The sequence below is a fragment of the Nannospalax galili genome, unplaced genomic scaffold, assembly GCF_000622305.1.
Source record: "Nannospalax galili isolate Female #2095 unplaced genomic scaffold, S.galili_v1.0 scaffold18, whole genome shotgun sequence".
Taxonomy (NCBI): domain Eukaryota; kingdom Metazoa; phylum Chordata; class Mammalia; order Rodentia; family Spalacidae; genus Nannospalax; species Nannospalax galili.
Window position 1 is genome coordinate 12,208,983 of NW_008346548.1, and position 19,847 is coordinate 12,228,829.

Below are 19,847 nucleotides of genomic sequence, written 5' to 3' on the forward strand. Positions count from 1 at the left end.
CCAGTGAAGTTTTATCACATATACCCCATTGGGCCAAATTCAATTCTGGGAACTAAGTACCCCCTAGTCACACCTATATCAGGCACCTTTGGCTTGTATTCTTTGAAAATGATTAGCTTTTTAAAGTTCTTTTATACAAAAGTTTCCTGTAAGCCTCTGAGCATATCCACAAAGAATGGAGGTAACAAGGAGCCTGCCATGCTGAGGAGTTAAATAACCTACCAGGGCCTCCAAGCTAGGGATGGAGCCAGAGCTACAACTCAGGACAGCCAACCAAATTCATAATTGACCCATTGCTTCAAGTTACCCTGAACACTGAATAACCAACTGGAAATAGCTATTTCCAAGTGTTCTAGACAATGGCACAGGTGAAGGGGGGGGAAACCAATGGAATTGGAAAAAAACTGATTTACCCAACAATGTGAGACTTTCCAGTTTAGCCACATCCACATCCATATCCACTTCCACAGTGCAAAGATTCTAACACAGAGAATGTTCAATGATAGATGCAAACTAGAAACAGCTTGGGTTCACATGCATAAAGTCTTGGGTTAGGTCTCTAGCACTACATAAATGGGGTGTGGTGGTACACTCCTGTAATTCCAGCACTCAGATCAGGAGTTCAAGGTTATTCTCGGCTACATAGCTGAGTTTGAGGTAAACCCCTAGGTTTACGCTACATGAGACCATCTAAAAATAATGAAAAGCACAACAAATAATAATAATGATAATAGTAATAATAATAATAATAAAAACAGAAAGTCAATTTGCTGACAGGAAAAAAAGACTTTTTCCTAGAAGCAGTAATTGTACTGAACAGGGAGTAAGTCTAACAACATCCTCCCAGCGGGAAAAATCCAGCATTGTTCACAATAGCCTATACGGAGAGACAGCCCAATGTCTACTTACAAATGAGTATAAACAAAATGTGATATATACACCAAATGGAATATCATTTAGCCTTAAAAAGGAAGGAAATTCTGTCACGTTATAATACGGTGAGCCTTAAAAATGTTATCCTAACACCAAAGCAAACACTGAATGCTTCCACATATCAGAGGTAGCTAGAATAGTTGAATTCACAGAGACAGGAAGAACACATCACCAAGGACTGGGGCAATGGGGGTGAAGAAGCATCATTTGTTAATGGGTGGAGTTTCTGTTAGAGATGATGAAGTTATTGTGGAGATCATGATGGAACACAACATAGCGAACTGCTCTGTATGCTTAAAAATGACTAAACTGGGAAATTTTATGTCATACATAGGTCTACCACGATGGTGGGTTTTTTACTATTGTTTTGGTTGGGGGAGTTGTTTTGATTTATTTTGTTTGTTGCAGAACTGAGAATGGAACCCAGGGCATCCCTCAGGTGTGCAGGCAAGGGCTCTACCATGATCTTTAAAAAACAGCAGACACTGCACCCATCCTCACTGTGGGGGACCTTGTACTCTGCTTCCTGCTCTGAGCCTTACATCCCCAGTACCAATTCATGGCTCAGTCTAGCCTGGCCCATTTTCTGTGTTAGCACATCCCACAAATTGGGCTTTCCTGAGCCCATAGCACCCAGCCCATCCTGAGGGATACTCACCGGGCCGGAGGTTCACAGCAATCTTCTGTGGTGCCATCTGAATGACGTCTGAGCCTATGGCACTGGAGCCCTTGCTGCTGAGGGGCAGGCTCCGCAGGACATGGGTGCTGCTGGCCGGGCTTTCAATCTCCCCTCCACAGCCATTCCGGATGAGGTTTTCTCTCAAGTCACATCGAGAGGTAATGGACCTCGGGCTGCCAAAGTACTGGTGGGAGAAACAGAGGCAAGCCCAGGAGATAGTCAGGATGGAGCCTGAGACTCTGAAAATGGAGATGGTGATAATCCCCATCCAAATGCCTCTTGAAGATGAAGAGGACTGACTGAGGTACTGGTCATCAAAGCATGTGGTAAACTGCTAGGGTCTAATAAAAATGTTAGCTTTCATTGTTATTTTTTCAGTCAAAATATTCCTGTCTATATATTTAGCAAGAGAAAGAAACTGGCTGGGGTTGCAGTTCAGTGTTAACAGAGCTTGTCTAGTATATACAAGGCCTGGGTTAGATGCCCCCCCCCACTAAGAAAAAGACTTAAAAGTGCTGGAGTATATAAAGCCAGTGATAGAGCTCTTGCCTAGCATGTAAAGTCCCTCTGTGTGTCGGGGTTGGGGGTGGTGGTGGTGGAAAGGATTGGAAGAAAAGAAAACACATATCTGCATTAGGACAAACTGAGCTTTTACAACAAAAGAGCCAAAATATTTTCACTTTTATCTTTATTGCTGTTTATGTAATAAAGATACATTGGTAAGAAAGTCTTAGCTAGCTAGCCCTGGTGGCATTCCCAGCAGTCTGGCTATAGGAGGCAGAAGCAGAGGCAGGAGGTTCAGGAGTTCAAGGCCAGTCTCAACGTAATTAAATACCAAGTTTGAGGCCAACTTGGGCTACATGACCCTGTCTAAATAAACCAGGAATTTTTCAGGCATGATGGCATATGCCTTGAATCCCAGCACTGGGGAGGCAGAGGCAGGCAGATCTGTTAGATCAAGGCTAGTCTGGTCTACATAGTGAGCTCCAGACCAGCTGTAACTACAGGGAGACCCTGTGTCAAAAAACAAAAAAACTGAACAAAACAAATAAAACTCCCAGAAGTTTGAGATATTAATTTTAAATGAAATAACAGGGGCTGAAGAGATACCTCAGTGGTTAAGAGCACTGGCTGCTCTTGCAGAGTTCATTTCCCAACACCCACATGGTGGCTAACTACCATCCTTACATAATTGGAAACCATACCCTCTTCTGACTTCCGTGGGCATTGTATGACACAGTTGCACTTACATACATGCAGGCAATATACTCATACACATAAAATAAAACTAATAAATAACAATCTTTTAAATGAACTAACATATTTTGCTGCAAACTAGATACCTGTTTGGATGATTTTCAGGAAATGTTTTTTATCTGTTTTTTATTTTTATTTGTTTGAGGTATAGTCTCCAGTAGCCCAAGTTGGCCTCAAATTCTCTATAAAGCCTAGGATGGCCTTGAATTTCTGATTCTCCCATCTCTACCTCCCAAGGCCTAGGATTATTTTACAGGGTACTATGGCAAGCATGCTATCCATCCACTGAGCTACACTCCCAGCAAGGGCTCTTGCAAAGCAAGCCTGAGCTATGCTACTCTCCCTTCTGCAGCTAGTTAGATATCATCACCAGGCCATTTAATGCCTGTATGCTGAGCAGTCAGGACACAAAGCGTCAGTATGCCTAGCCTGCTGAGTTAGAAGCCAGACTGCTGGCCGAAGCACAAAATTCCAGCGGGACACGCCCTTCCTTCTCCAAGGGCGTGGCTGTCCCAGAACTAATCAATGACCTTCGGAATCTGCAAAATTCAAGGCTAAAAAGTCAACAAGATTTTGCAAGTTTATTTGTTTTTGTTTTTGTTATAGCCCAAGCTGGCCTCAAACTTGTGGCTATCCTCCTGCCTCAGTGTCCTGGCTGCTGGGATTATAGACATGAGGGACCACAGGGACCATGCAGCATTTTAAATAAGTAAAACTAGATTCACTGATGGGGATTTATGTGATTATTTTTAGTTCTTTTTTTCCTTCTGGGTTTTATAAATAACTGATTTTTTTTTCCTCCTAAACCCTATGAATTGAACCCATGGAGATCTTTCCTGTCTGGACTACACTCTAAGTAGTTCCGTATCTTCTTGTAGAACTGTGGAACAAAGTGAAAAAAAGGATTATGGGCCTAGATTTCAAAACTAAGATTTCCAAACTGGGTTCCAGGTAGTCACACTTGGCTGTAATGAAGGAAAACACAGGACAGGGGAAAGGAAAGTTAATGACCCAAGGGTGCTGTAGACCACAGTACTGCTCTGCTGTGCTGAGTGAGGGTCTGAGGCAGAGGTCTCTAAGCATTTGCCCAGAGCTTAAAGTGTTCAGGGAACACTTGCTCAGCACTTCCTTAACTAAAATTTCAAATACCTTGTTGGAAACTGGGCCTTCTTGTTGCCCAGCTCCTCCAATTCTAAAAAGCTAATTGTGCTGCGCCCAGTTCTGACTGTGCATGCACCGGTCAGCATAAAGACCTACCACCATTGCCCATGAAGCATCTGCCATCTCCACAGATTGATGGGAACCTCCCAACCCCTCCCATGGGTTTGGACCAGCTTACATTCTACCATGGCTCAGTCACAGAGCCAGCCTATCTGCTCTAATGATTCCTCTTCTGCAACCTCAGCAGCTCACTGAGGTTTGCCTTTGAGATCATCCCTGGCTGGCTGAATATGCCAGCCTAACTACCCGGAGAGCCTGCTCAGTGGGAACTTTAACAGACATGTCATCTGTAATGAAAGGCTTGTATTAGGCCTCCTGTTAGCTAGGAAGGATGTGCCTTCTGGGAACACTGGAGACTAAGGTCCAGATCACAGTTCCCAAACTGAGAACTCCGCTAGATCAGCACAGTGAACAGCTTCAGTCATATAGTGGCCCTTTGGCAGCACTGACCTTCAGCAGCTGGGGGCAGCTTTATTCTCTAGGGTTTTGGCAATAACCCTCAGTACCAAAGCCCCTGGGTTCCCAGAAACTGGGTACACCAACAGCGGGGATCATAGCCTCCATCAGTATCCGCTGGTTAGCAAGAGAAGAATCATCACTGATTTTTTTAAAAAAATTTTTCAGCCGGGGGTGGTAACACACGCCTATGATCCCAGCACTCAGGAGGCAGAGGCAGGTGAATTTCTGTGAGTTCGAGACCAGCTTGGTCTACATAGTGAGTTCCAGGCTAGCTGGGGCTACAGGGAGACCCTGTCTCAAAAAATAAATAATAAAAATATATATATATATTTTTTTTTAAACTTATTTTTATTTTATGTGTATGAGCGTATTGCCTGTATATAAGGGCACTCGTGTCATGCAATGCCCACAGAGGTTAGAAGAGGGCATCAAATGCCCTGGAACTGGAGTTACCAATAATTGTTAGCAACAATGTGGATGTTAGAAACTGAACCCAGGTCTTCTGCAAGAGCAGCCAGTGCTCTTAACTGCTGAGCCATCTTTCCAGCTCCTAAAATATATATATATTTAAAAACACGTTCCAAAAATAGCTATAAATAATTTAAAATTTTAAAATTTATTTTATATATATGAATGTTTTCCTTACTTGTATGTGATTGCACCACATGTGTGCAATGCCTGCAGAAGCCAGACGAGGGAATTGAATCCCCTGAAATTGGAGTTAAGGATGGTTGTTAGCTACCATGTAGGCAACCTGGCACTGGGAACTAAACTGAACACAGGTCTTCTGCAAGAGTAGCCAGTACTCTTAACCACTGAGCTATCACTCCAGTCCCACCATAACTAATTTTTTTTTTTGTAATTTAGAATGTTTTAATGAAAATTCAACAGATTTTGATCCATTGAAAAATATGCATACACTTTTTTTTTTGCTATTTTCTTTTTTTTTTATGAAGAAACATTTCATTACAGCTTTAACATACTCAATAACGGTTTCCAGAGCAAAGATACATCTCTTTCAAAAGTGCTATAACTCATTCAACTTTATGTCTTACAGGGCTTATACTGAGTTCAATATTGTATAACTGTATTAATTCAACAGGGAACATAACTAATTTTTTTTTTTTTTTGGTCTTTTTGAGACAGGGTCTCCCTATAACCCCAACTGTCCTGGAACTCACTATGTAGACCAGGCTGGCCTTGAACTCACAGAGATCTGCCTGCCTCTGCCTTCCAAGTGCTGGGATTAAAGGCATGCGCCACCATGCCCAGCGAACATAACTAATTTTTAACCATAGGCTTTTATTGTCTAAGGAAGGGACAGACAGTGCTCAAACTCCAGCAGGGAACTTAACCCCCAAGCTTAGGATCTCTCTCATCCCGGGCTGCTTCCTAGTTATTTTAGCTCAAACAAGGTCAGATGAATATCTAAAGAGAGGAAACTAAAACCACAGAGACCAGAGGTCTCTATGACCTTCCAGGTATATAAACAATATAAATCAAGAAAATGTCTCAATAGTTATAAATCTATGACTGCAGATGCCTCAAATTATAAATTATTTTATTTTTGATTATGTATAAGTGTGTATCTGTATATAGGTATGTGCATATGTGAGTATCACTTTCCATGGAGTCCAGAATGTGCACTGGATCCCCTGGAACTGAAGGTATAGGCAGCTGTCAGCTACTTTACATGGGTGCTAGGAACTGAACTCAGGTATGAGCTCATAACTTTTAAGCTGTCTCTCTGGCCCAAATTATAAATCCTTACAGAAAAGAGACTTGAAGAAAGTACTGTTCACAGGACAGCCTGTTGTATAATGGCCTAAGAACGTCAGATTCCCAAGCCCCAACACCCAGTCCTCTGCCAGGTGTCAGAACACATCTTCTTCCAAAGAGAACACATCACCTGGCCCCAGCCCCTCTTCTATAGGTAAGGAATCAGAGATCAAATGCCTCACTTCACCCAAGAAATCTGAGTTGGTCTGTCCCCAGACTCCTAGGCCCAAGTTCATTCTTCACAACCTCTGCCTTACAGAGGCCAAGGTCACCGCTGAGTTCTGCAGTAGGAAACTGACAGGGCCCACAGATTGCATGCCTCTAAACAGTAATTCTTTGCAGCCCCAAACACAAACATCTTCCCACCTCACTATTAAACTTGAAGGATAAAAAGCTTCTTGAGGGGCTGGAGAGATGGCTCAGCGGTTAAGAACACTGGCTGTTCTTGCAGAAGACCCAGGTTCGAATCCCAGCACCCACATGGCAGGTAACAACTGTCCATGACTCCAGTCCCAGGGGATCTGACAGCCTCTTCTGACCTCCACGGGCATTGCACGACACAGGTGCACTTACCTACATGCAGGCAATACACGCATACACATAAAAGTAACAAATAAAAATTAAAATGAGCTAACATTTTTGATTAATGCTAGCTTCTATGCCTGAACTTAGGAGCATAAATGTCTCTTTAAAACTTATACCGCCTGCAAATAAGATCAAATCAAATTTCAAGGCACTTTGTTAATGAAAAGTATCGATTTTTATACCATTTGGTCCAAAACATCACCAACTTACATCCATTTGCACTCCCTTGTAACAAGGAGCTGGTCCTCGTTCAAGCCTGCACACACCCTCCCCTTCTCCTCTTCTCCAGAGCTGTAGGTCTCAGCTCTGTTCCCTCTGCAGAGCCTCCTGGTGGATCTCCGTCATTCCTATAGCACATATGGTCACATCCAGATAAACGGTTTCCCAACTATCATCTCCTTTGGCAATGGCTCCTTTTCCAATGTGCTCATTCAGGTGACTTAAACTTCCTACCCTGACAGCCCACATCCCTCACTCCTCTTTTCTGTCTCTACTACAGTGTCAGGTCTGTGCACCAACTGTCAAAACTTGATACAGACAGACAGTATGAAAGGCCTGAACTTCTAGGGAAGGAGTGAGGTACTCATCTCAACACAGAAAAAGGGAAAACTAGTTCAGGGTGGGCTTCCAGTGGCCATGGCACGAGCTGCTGCAGATATTCAGTGTTTCAATACAAGATCAAGCACCTCCCTGAGGTCTCCGGATGGAAACATCCTTATCAAATGCTCCTATGGACTCCCAAAGGACCCAGGTTACAGACAAGTAGCCAACAGCAGAAACAGAATAGAAACAGAAACCTGTATTCTCCTGGATGGCTCTTGGACACTGTTAATGACTAAAGAAAGGAAAGGGAAGGATTTCCAATGTAGAGTTATTAGCTTTTCCCAGCACTGGTGTCTGAACTTGTAAGACTGTACCAGGCTCTCCCGACTCCATCACCTGGCATATGGAGGTCACAGTGAAAACACAGTGACTCCCTGTATATTTCATTAATCAAATCTCCTCACAGTCAAGGCCAGTGCTCAGGAGAGCTCCAGAGGTTGGTGTCAAGGCCAGAGGGCTCAGGTTCTGGTGCCTGTGCCAGGCCAGCCTTTGTATCACTTCAATACCATCCTGCCCACTGCGGCTGAAGCTTATAACTCCAGAGAGACGGGGGTGGTTGTTTAGGCAAAGGAGGAATTTGTTTCTGAAACAATGAGGAAGACTGAGAAACTGTATGTCCTAGAAAAGAACAGGGAGGAAAAGGGGCCCCTGGGTCTAAACCCTGGGGTGGGAAAGGAAGCACAATGGTAAGCAGGCAAGAGGGCTGGAGAAATGGGCACAGGGGAGCAGGCTGCAAGAAGGTAGGAGTGACAGGCACAGGGGAGCGGGTTGCTCTCTGCACCTGCCTTGCGTACTGGATACAGCAGGGCCAGACCCTCTGACCAGCACAGGCTGCACTCCAGTTTGGCAGCATCCATGTGGATTGGGGGAGGGTAAGTGATGACAAACCAGAATGTGTGATGTGTGCCAGCAACTCACTGCCATGCAGGCTTCCTGCCTGGGTGGGCGGGGTGTGTGTGTGAAGAAATCCCTCTGCCAGCTTTCAATTGGCTCATTTAATTCACTGAACAAATATTTATAAGACATCTACAGCAGACCAAAATGATTCTGTTCATTAGCCTCAGCACACAGGTTCTCTGTTTAGCTGCTGTTGTTGATTTAATGAGTATGAATGTTTTGCCTGCATGTATGTAAGTGCTTGACATGCCTGCAATGCCGACTGAGATTAGGGGAGGACATCAGATCTCTTAGAACAGGAGTTACAGAAGGTTGTTAGCTGCCATGTGAGTGCTGGGAACCGAACCCAGGTCCTCTGCAAGAGCAGCCAGTGTTGTTCATCTCTAAGCCATCCCTCTAGGACCCAGAGAGGTTTTCTTAATAAATATATATATATATATATATTTATTACACTGTTATATATTTATATTATCTATATATTTATTATAATATATTTGTTATATATTTATTAACATTGCTTTGGTTTTTGTTATTTTTTGTTTTGTTTTTTTCATTTCCTTTCTTGCTCAAAGGAAAATATCTATTACCTTCTCTACATTTCCAGCCACCATCACTTCCCGACACACAAATACATTTTAAAAATTAAAATAAAAGCCACTGCAGCTAAGTCTAGCTAGGGTCCACTCAGGCTGTCCACTCGGTACCAGCCTTGAGTGTGCTCATGCATCACATGCTTCTGGCAGAGGCCTCCCTCCTCTAATGTAACTAAGAAGGCACAGGCTGTATTTACAGCCTTGCTAAGGAACAGAGTACATCAAAGCCACTTCCCAGACTCTGCAGCCCCAGCATCCTGAAACACAATCACACCCCTAGGGCAGTTCACCCCCAGTAAGGTCACAGGAAGGTCTTCAGTCAAGGGTAAGACTCTGTAAGTGGAGAGGCTACCCAGCGGGCTAGCTAAGGAAGCACAGTGTGTGGGCTGGACCAACAATGTGTCACCCAGAATAACTTATTACTGTCAGTATTAGAAGGTCAGATTTTTAGAAGTACTACACAAGAAAGGGAGAAACTGGAAGTCAAAAACAGACCCTGGCTCCCAGATCACACTGCCCCATTTTACCAGAAAATGCTCATGTGTAACTGGGTAACTCAGCCAGTCATTTGGAAGTTTGGTTAATTAGCAGTCCCATTCATAAGCCTTCCCATACCCTGAACTCATGTACACCTCAGGGAAGCTGGACAGTAGAAAATGGCACCTTCATTTTATATGTTACAGGAAATTAAAGGTATGGAGGTTCCTCCATATGGAGGAACATGATGGGTTCACACCTATAATCCCAGCACTCAAGAGGTAGAAATAGGAGCACCAGAAGTTCAAAGTCATCCTCAGCTACACAGTAAGTTCAAGGCCAGCCTGGGCTACATAAGACCCTAGTTCTAAAAAAAGAGTAAATCATGGCAAAGCTGGGATTTAAACTTTGCCTTTCAAACTCCATGTCTGTTTAATGGGCCTTTCTTATCAAATATGAAATAAATATGAATTCTTGCCAGAATCTTAGATGGATACTGGGTACACCAAGGTGAATAAGACAAAAAGTGATGATTTAGCACTAGGTATGAAAACACATTAAAGCCAATTTTTAAAAGTTATAATAAAGAGGACAGGGAGACAAAGAGGCAAAGAGTGAGCTGTGACCTTCATGCAATAACCCTCTGATGAAATCCTTCAACTGATATTTTTTGAGCAATTACTATAGGCTAAGCATCACTGTGAGTGAGAAGGATATAGAAACAAGCAGATCAAACCTATGCTCCAACTTTCTGGTGGAGGGAGTTTCCCTTCTCATATCAGATGATAGATGGATGGGTAGGTGGGTATGTAGGTTGGTGGAAGGACAGATGGACAAATAGGTTTATCTGAGAAGAAACTTTCCATGAAAGTTTTCACAGGGTGGATGAGGCTTGAACTGATTCTTAACAACTAGAAGGTGCTGGTGAAGGGAAGGAGGGAAGGTCTTACAGGGAGAAGCAGCAGAGTGTGGATAAAGCTTTGGGGAGCCTCAGCAGTTCCTTCTGGTGACAGGAGTGCTGAGTGTGGGCAGGGGCAGCAGTGAGCAAGAACCAGAGACAGCACGGGCTGGAAGCAGGTGCTTTAAGAACCTGGAGGTTACAGGGAACCAAAAAATGTTCCCAAAAAGACTCATAACAAAAGCACTACAACTACAACAAAGGCCCAAACACAGGTAAAGGCTGCTAGGAAATTCCTTTCTCAGAATCATTTGTTTAGTTACTTATTCCCTACTGCAAGGTTTCATCAATGTGCTAAGAGGCATTGCCATTTGGAGGAAAGATGCTAGGCTTAGAGGCTCAGATTCAAGCCCCAGTTTTGCACAAGTCACTTTACTTCTCTGAGACTCAGAATGTCATCAATAAAATGGTGTATCACTGTGGTCATTTGAATGACAATGTCCCTCATAGGCTCCAAGTATTTGGACATTTTGTCCCCAGTTGGTGGCACTCTTTTGGGAGGTGTGGCATTGCTGGAGGAAGCACTCACCAGGCACGGCCTTTGCAGATGTGACCAGTCAGCTTTCTGCTCCAGCCGCCTCCTTCTGCCATTCCTCCCCTGCCATTATGAACTCTAACTCTCTGAACCATAAGCCAAATAAACTCTTCCTTTTATAAGTTTCCTTGGTCACGGTGATTTATCACAACAGTAAAGTAACTAATACAATTACCATCACCAGACAGGGTTTCTATGAAGATTACAGCCAATAAGGATTGGTACACAATGTGAGGCACCTAGCAGGGTTCCCAAATGGTCATTCATCACCATAGGCAGTTAAAGAAATCCCTGCACCTCCAAGGTTGCCCAAGTTGGGGGAAGAATCTTGGTCTCTCGGGAGCCATCTGTTAGTTTCCTACAGGGATCACACACCACACTGAAAGACTAAGCCAGCCCAGAATGGCCTTGGGTTCGTTCGTTCTTTCTTTCTTTCTTTCTTTCTTTCTTTCTTTCTATCTATCTATCTATCTATCTATTTATGCGTGTATTACCTGCATGTAGGTAAGTGTATGCGTGTATTACCTGCATGTAAGTAAGTGCACCCATGTCATGCAATGCCTGCGGAAGACAAAAGAGGCTGTCAGATCCCCTGGAACTGGAGTTACGGACAGTTGTTAGCTGCCATGTGGGCGCTGGGATTCGAACCCGGGTCTTCTGCAAGAATAACCAGTGTTCTTAACCACTGAGCCATCTCTCCAGCCCCCAACCTTGGGTTCTTTTATTCACCACACAGGGAGGGTTTGTGCTCCATGGTGCCAGAAAGTTTAGAAAGGTGACCCAAAATTTTTCAGACAAGAAGCTAAGGTCACAATCATTTCCTCAAACACCAGTCAGGGCCTAGGACAAATATTAAAATTTCCCATTTAGGGCTTAAGTCATGAAAAACATTGTTCAAAGCAAGTGTTCCTGATGCACCAAAATATAACATATAGCGTGTTTCATGTCTCTCTGCTTCTAATAACATGTTTTGTGCCAAAGTGGTACCTACTCCAGTGCTAAATGCCCACTGGTATATCTGATGCCATTTCTCTATTAAGAAATGACAAGTGTCAGATTTGTGTTTGTCAAGTACTAATATGGGAAGGAAGGATGGGATTGAATATGGGAGGGAAGGCAGGATGGATGGATTTCTTAGTTAACCTACTAAGCCCTGTTATTTGCATTGCTTTATGATAACAATATAGCTAACATCATTCAAACCTATATTCCTTCCTATAGAATTTAGGAAATGGCAACCTTGGGGGCTGGAGAGATGGCTCAGCAGTTAAGAGCACTGATTGCTCTTCCAGAGGACCGAGATTGGGTTACCAGCACCACATGGTGGTTAACAACTGCCCATAACTCCAGTTCCAGGGGATCCGATGCCTTCTTCTGACCTCCATGGGCACTACACAACACAGGTGCAACTTAACATACATGCAGGCAATACACTCATACGCATACATTTTTTTTTTTTTAAAGAAATGGCATCCTTGTTTTGTTTTGCTTTTTTATTTTGTTTTTGTGATAGGGTCTTACTATACAGCTCAGGCTAGTCTCTAAATCAAGGCATCCTGCTTAAGGCCTCCAAGTGTTGGGATTATAGGTGTGTGCCATCATGTGTGGCTACAGCTATAAATTTTAAATAAAAGCATTCCATTAAAGGGCAATTATTAAATATGCATTATCAAATAAGCCATTCTAAGAAGACATCCAGCCAAATGTTTTAATCTAGCACTCAAGAGACAAAGGCAGGTAGGTCTCTGTGAGATCAAAGCCACCCTGGTCTACATAGTGAGTCCCAGGTCAGCTGGGACTAAAAGGAGGCCCCGTTTCAAAAAATCCAAAAAGAAGAAGATGGGAAGCAGGGAGAAGAAAACAGCCACTTACCAGCATGCCACTGTGAAGCCAAGTTCTCTGAAGAAGCTGCAAGTTTGTGAAAGATCCTGCAGCCTGACTAGAACATCAGGAATGAGAGAGCTGCAAGGCTGGAAGCCAGGAGTCAAAATTTACTGGGCAATCTTGGCCCCTGTGATATCCACTGACCTTTCGTATTCACTCAAAACTAGTCAAGTTCTCAGCGTATCACTAAGCCTAGCAAACCTCCGAGCTTTACCAACTCTAAAGCTAAGAATGCTGTAACATCTAAAACCCATGAGGGGCTGGAGAGATGGATGGCTCAGTGGCTAAGAGTACTGGCTGCTCTTGCAGAGACCTGGGTTTGGCTCCCAGCACCCACATGGAAGCTAACAACCATGCATAACTCCAGTTCCAGGGCATCTGACTCCCTCTTCTGGCCTCCACAGGCATTGTACACATGTGGTATACTTACACACATGCAGGCAAAACACTCATATACATAAAGATAAGAGGGATGGAGATGTAGCTCAGTGGGTAGAGTGCTTGCCATGCAAAGACCCTGGCTTCAACCCCCAGCACCACACATAAGCCAAGAGTGGTGGCACAGCTTGAAATTCCAACCCTTGGTAAGTGGAAGTAGGACGATCAGAAGTTCAAGGTCATTTCGGTACCTAGGGAGTTTGAGGCCAGCATGGGCTAGAGACACTGTCTTAGTTTTGTTTTGTTTTTTCCTCCTGTTGTTGTGATAAAATACTCTGAGAAATGCAACTTAAGGAAGAAAGCATTTATTCTGGTTTACAGTTCAAGGGTAGAGTCCATCATGGCAGAGAAGTCAAGGCAGAGGTGGTCATATCTCGTCCACAATCAGGAAGCAGAGAGTGATAAGCTCAGTTCCTGTTCTCCATTTATACAGTCCAGGGTCCCAGCCAGGGAATGGTGCCACCCAGAGTGGGTGGGTCTTCCTATCTCTAATATAATCAAAATCACCACCTTTAGGCAAGTCCAGAAGCTTAATCAACAGGTGACTCTATCATTTACCAAGTTGACAATTAATCTAATCATCACAGACCCTATCTCAACAATTATAAATAAATAAATAAAAGACAGAAGAAAACCTATGAAAGAGATTCCCACCTTGACATAGCAGCCTACCTGATGCTCCTACCATTGTTATTAGTAAATATATGTCTGACTTTCTTTTGTTCTCTGACTATAAAAGTTGGCTTAACTTTGTCCTTAGTGGAACATATCATTCAAGGTATCTGGAATCCATGTTCTCAGGCCACAATGACTCATATTTGGATCTAGAATAAACTATTTTCTTGCTTCCTTAAAGCAGAGCCATTATTTTACATAGATACCACCCACCCAAGGCATGTTCTGAATTGTTATATAACAAATTCACTTCCCAAGCTCAGGTCTTCTCAGAATGTTTATCCAAAGATCAGGAAACTATATCTGAGTCCTAACTGGTTCTTCCACAAAAAAGGGGAAAGCCTGATTTCTCCAATACATGATGAATATTCAACACTGTGAAAAGACCAGAATTTGTGGGCTGGGGGGTGTATTCAGTGGCAGATCAAGGCCCTGGGTTTGATTCCCAGTAATGAAAAAGAAAGTAAAGTACAACCCCATAGGCAACCCAAAGTACTGAGGCAAGCCATCCCTGAGAGAAGAAATACAATGCTGGGTTAAGATAAAGGAGCCCACTGATTCATCCCAGGACAGGGATGTAGCTCAGTGGTAAAGCATTTACCTACCATGCACAAGTCCCTAGGTTTCATCCTCAGCACAACCCACAAACAAAACAAGAAAGAACACAGAAAAGAATGTTAGGCACAGGCCTATAATCCCAGATACTGGAGATACTGAGGCAGGAAGACTGCAAGTTCAAGGCCAGCCTGGGCAACTCAGTGAAACTATATCTTTAAAAACAAAACAAATATGGGGAAAAAAAGACGGAAGGTCGGAAGGTGTAGCTCAGTGGTAGAGTACTTGCATAATATCCAATATGTGGCCCTAGGTTCAATCTTGAGGGGGGGGGAGGGAGGGAGGGAGAGAGAGAGAGAGAGAGAATGAATGAGCTAGCATGTGCCAACTTCTGATGTGAATTTGTGAGCCCCCCACGCCCTGCCAGCCTACATACCTCCTTGGAGCACCAGGCACACTTGGGGTGAATTAACAGACATTCTTCACACGAGGTGGCACTTCCACTAGTGCATATGTTGAGCCCTTCAAAGCAAAATAAAAATACACCAATTACTTTCCGACAACCATGACTGATGAAACCTTTGAGTAGCTGAGAGGGGAAAGGGACAGAAGCCACTTCCTTAACATGAGTCTGAAGCCAAAGGGTACCCCAATGCTAATTTCAGGTTAAGGTTTATTTGCTGAGGTCAATAGTTTCTGAAGCATCTGCCCAGCACACTCCCTTATGTTGGCAACTCCCACTTCTGCTGTGCCCAAGTGGGTTCCATCTCTTTTCCCTATAACTCAGCACAACCTCCTACACTGAGGGAAAAGAAGGGCCTTTGTACACATAGTCCACCCAAACATAATGGAAGGGGAAAAAATGAAAGAAAAAGAAGAGATTGGTTTCATTTATAAGTAAAACTATGAAAAATCCTAAATCCAATTACTCAGGATAGTATCTCATCAAAATCTCTAGAGTACTGAGGCAAGCCATCCCTGAGAGAAGAAATACAATGCTGGGTTAAGATAAAGGAGCCCACTGATTCAACATATCTACTAACAGAACAAATGGGAAAAAAAATACCATTGCAGATTAGCTAATGAAAACATCTCTGATAAAATTAAAAACCCTCCCGGGCAGGGTGGCACAAGCCCATAATTTTACCTCTCAGAAGGATCACTGAGAGGCCAGGAGAGGAGGATCAGGAGGTAGGCCAGCCAGAGCTACACAGCAGACTTCCATGCCAGCTATACTACATAACAAGATCTTCTTTCAAAAAATAATTAATCAAGAGCTGAGGAGATGGCTCAGCAGAGACACAAGCATAAAGGCCTGTCAAATTCCTAGCACCCACGTAAAAAGCCAGGCCTAGCCACACACAGGGCCACCAGCCTAGCTCAAGTTTCAGTGAGAGACTGTCTCAAGGGAATAAGGTGGAGAGTAACAGAACAGGACATTCAACATGTACACCACACACACACACACACACACACACACATACAATGTTTTTTACATAAATTAGGGTCTGGAGAGATGGTCCAGTAGTTAAGAACACTGGCTGCTCTTGCAGAGGACCCAGGCTCAGTTTCCAGCACCCACATGGCAGCTAATAACAGTTTGTAACTCCAGTTCCAGGGGATCAGATGCCTTCTTCTGTCCTCTGCGGGCATTGCACAACACAGGTACACTTGCATACATGCATACAATACAAACATACACATAAAATAAAAATCAATTTTAAAAATTAAATAATTTTCTAAAACTTAATTCAATACACACTTCTAATAATAGAAAATATTAGAAACTGATATTAGAAAGAAACTTCAGACCTAGGCAAGCCTTCCTCCTTCCACTCCACTAATCTAGTACAGGGCTCAACTGTAGGAATGAGACAACTCTATTGCTCTCTGTCCTCCCTCCTCTCCTCCACAAACAGCACAGGTGTCCTCTGTGAAATTGAACATTCCTATCCTCCCTTCCTCTGAACTTCCAGAGCAGATGGCCTTTGGCCAAGAGCAGTTTGCTGGCCATGCATTTTCTCTGAATGAGAATGACCCAATTTGTTCCTCACAGCACTAAAAAAACTCACTGGTCTCTCCTGAGGTCACTACTTTGTAAAGAGGAAGGGAAAGGTACATATTGGATAGCTGAAGAAGATTCAGATCTTCTGTTTTGTTTTGTTCTGTTTTGTTTCTTGAGAAGGTTCTTGCTACTGTAGGCTAGGCTGGCCTCAGTTGACCATCCTCTCATCCCCTGCCTCCCAAGTGCTATGATTATAAGAATGTGTCAACATGCAGGGCAAGGGTTCAGCTCCTAAGGGAGAAGAAAACAGAGTCAAAATAATTAAACACAGAGAGAGAGAGAGAGAGAGAGAGAGAGAGAGAGAGAGACAGAGACAGAGAGAGAGACAGAGATAGAGAGAGAGACAGAGAGAGAGACAGAGAGCGTGTGTATGATGACGAAATTGATGAATGGGGTCTGGTGAGATGGCTCAGTGGGTAAACACACTTGCTGCACAAGCCTGATGATCTGAGTTCCATGCCCTGGAACTCATATAAATGTGGAAAGAGAGAACCAACCCCACAAAGCTGTCTTCTGACCTCCACACAATGTGGCACACACACAGACAGACACACACACACACACACACACACACACGCGCACGCACACACACACACATATGCAATATAATAAAATTAAAGACAAACAGGTATTATAGCTAATCAGTAGCACTTCCATATACTAACAAACTATCTGAAAGAGAAATAAAAAAAATATCATTTACAACAGCATCAAAACAAATTACAAATAAATTTAAGCAAGAAAGTGAAAGGTTTACACACTAAAAACTACAAAGCATTAATAAAAGACATTGAAAATGACCCCCAAAATGGAATGATATATGATCATGGGTTGGAAGAATGAATATTGTTAAAGAGATGCTCAGTGGTTACAGGTACTGGCTGCTCTTACAGAAGACCCAGGGTCAGTTCTCAGCACTCACATGGCAGCTAACAACCATCTGTAACTACAATTCCAGGAATCTGACACCCTCTCCTGACCTCTTCCAGTACTGCACGCACATGATACATTTTCAAACTTGTAGATTAAAACACTCATATACTGAGCAATCCTGGAAAAAAAAAGAAAAACCTACTCATATGCATAAAATAAATGGATCTTTTTTTAAATGCCCATGCCACACAATGTGACCCACAGATTTGTGCAAACCCTATCGGACTTTGACTCAGGCCAAATGGTTTATGGCTTCATCAATTGAAAAGAATTTCAGGACTAGTCAGTCTATGAGGAAGAAATGGAGATTTTTTTTAAAAAAAGACATTTTAATATAGACTTGAGCATAAGAGTTAAGAGAAAGGCACTCAGAAGAAACTAAGAGGGCCTGGAGTGATAGCTCAGAGGTTAAGAACACTGACTGTTCTTGCAGAAGACCCGGGTTTGAATCCCAGCACCCATATGGCAGCTAACAACTGTCCATAACTCCAGTTCCAGGGGATCCAACAGCCTATTCTGTCCTCCATGGGCACTGCACGACACAGGTGCACTTACCTACATGCAGGCAATACACGCATACACATAAAATAAATTAATTAATTAAATATTTTTTTTTAAAAAAGGAAACTAAGATATGCCCAAGCGTGGAGTACATGCTTCCCAAGAGAGACTAGGGGAACAGAAGACCTTCATTCAAAAAGACCCCAAAAAAGAAAGAAATAGTCAAGACTGAAGAGATATCAACAGTATGGGAGGAGATATTTGCAAACCATATTATCTGATAAGGGTTAATATCCAAAACCAAAAGCTCACCAGCAAGAAAACCCAACTTTGAGCTGGAGAGATAGTTTAGTGGTTAAGAGTGCTTACAAAGCTGGGTGTGGTAGTTCACACCTTTAATCCTAGTACTTGGGAGACAGAGGCAGGCAGAGCTCTGTAAGTTCAAGGCCAGCCTGGTCTACATCAGGCTAGCTGGGGCTACAGGGGAACCTGTCTCAAAACAAAGAAAAACAACAACAACAAAAGTAAAAAGCAGGGGCTGAAGAGATAGCTCAGTGTTTAAGAGTGTATACTGTTCTTGCAGAGGACCCAAGTTCTGTTTCCAGCACCCACATCAAGCAGCTCACAACTACCTGGAACTCCAGTTCCAGGGGATCTGATGTCTCTTGCTTCCACAGTAGACATACACATAATTTAAAAAATTTTTAAAGTATTTTAAATTAAAAATATATAGACTCAACCTAAGTGTCCACCAATGAATGAATAAAGAAAATTTGGTCTATACATAATGGAATGTTAAGCATTTTTTAAAAAAGAAGGAAATTTGATAATTGGTGACATGGGTGAATCTGGAAGACATGATAAAAAGAACTAAGCCAGGCACAGAAGGGCATCAACCACATATGGAATCTGAAACAGACTCACAGAAGCAGAGAACAGAATGGCACTTGCCGGGGACACATATAGGTGAGGGAGGAGCGGAGAGATGGAGCTCAAAGGCACAAAACTGTAGATGGGATGAATGAGTTTTAGAAGCTGTTGTTCAGCATGGGACTTTAAACTAATACGAATACTATAATAATAAAATAATATAAAGACAACATAGTGTTTGTTGTAGTTTAAGACAGGGTCTCCCTGTAGCCCCAGCTGGCCTGGAACTTACTATGTAGACCAGGCTGGCCTCAGACTCACAAAGATCCACCTGTCTCTGCCTCCCAAGTGCTGGGGTTAAAGGTATACACCACCACATCTGGCTTAAAATAATATATTGTATACTTGAAAACTACACACTCACACACACACACACACACACACACACACACACACACACAAACAAGGTCATAAATACACTCATTAGCTTGTGATAACAATTTCACACTGTATATATGTACCAAAACATTGCTGTATAATATAAAATATATAGTATTTCTTTTTTTATATTTGTCAATTATACCTCCATAAAACTGGAAAAATAGGTACAACTGTAAAAAGTTAAAGAGAAGTATCAAAAATAGAGGGGAAAAGACATCTTGAAACTCTAAGAGTTCCCTAATTTGAAGTTTTGACTCCATTTCTCCTCTGTCACTTGCAGTAAAAACCCACAGACATCATAAATAGCAAAGGAAGGGGGGTGTTAGGAAGCCATATTGTCACCCTGAGGGACATTAGAAGAAACAACAGCAACTGGAAACTGGGATGGAGAAGAGAAAGGGCAGGCCCTGAGGTGTTGGAAAGCCAGGGAGGCAGGGAGGGAGGCTTTAGGAAAACAAGTGAGGAGAACAGTGATTTTTGCCAGCCAGGACCCTGACCCTGAACTCTGG

At 42.9% G+C, this 19,847-nt stretch overlaps 1 protein-coding gene across 3 annotated transcripts in view; it reads right to left on the minus strand.

Moving 5' to 3' along the window:
* The window catches only part of Itgb5 (integrin subunit beta 5), a 130,363-nt gene that overhangs the window by 101,836 nt on the left and 8,680 nt on the right, over window positions 1–19,847 (minus strand). For all 3 annotated transcript variants that reach the window (XM_017800556.2, XM_008842974.3, XM_029568187.1), the window contains exons 2-3: window positions 14,965–15,050; window positions 1,592–1,796 (exon numbers count right to left, since the gene is read on the minus strand). In XM_017800556.2, the coding sequence (XP_017656045.1) occupies window positions 1,592–1,796; window positions 14,965–15,050 (291 nt within the window). The remainder of the gene's footprint in view (window positions 1–1,591; window positions 1,797–14,964; window positions 15,051–19,847) is intronic.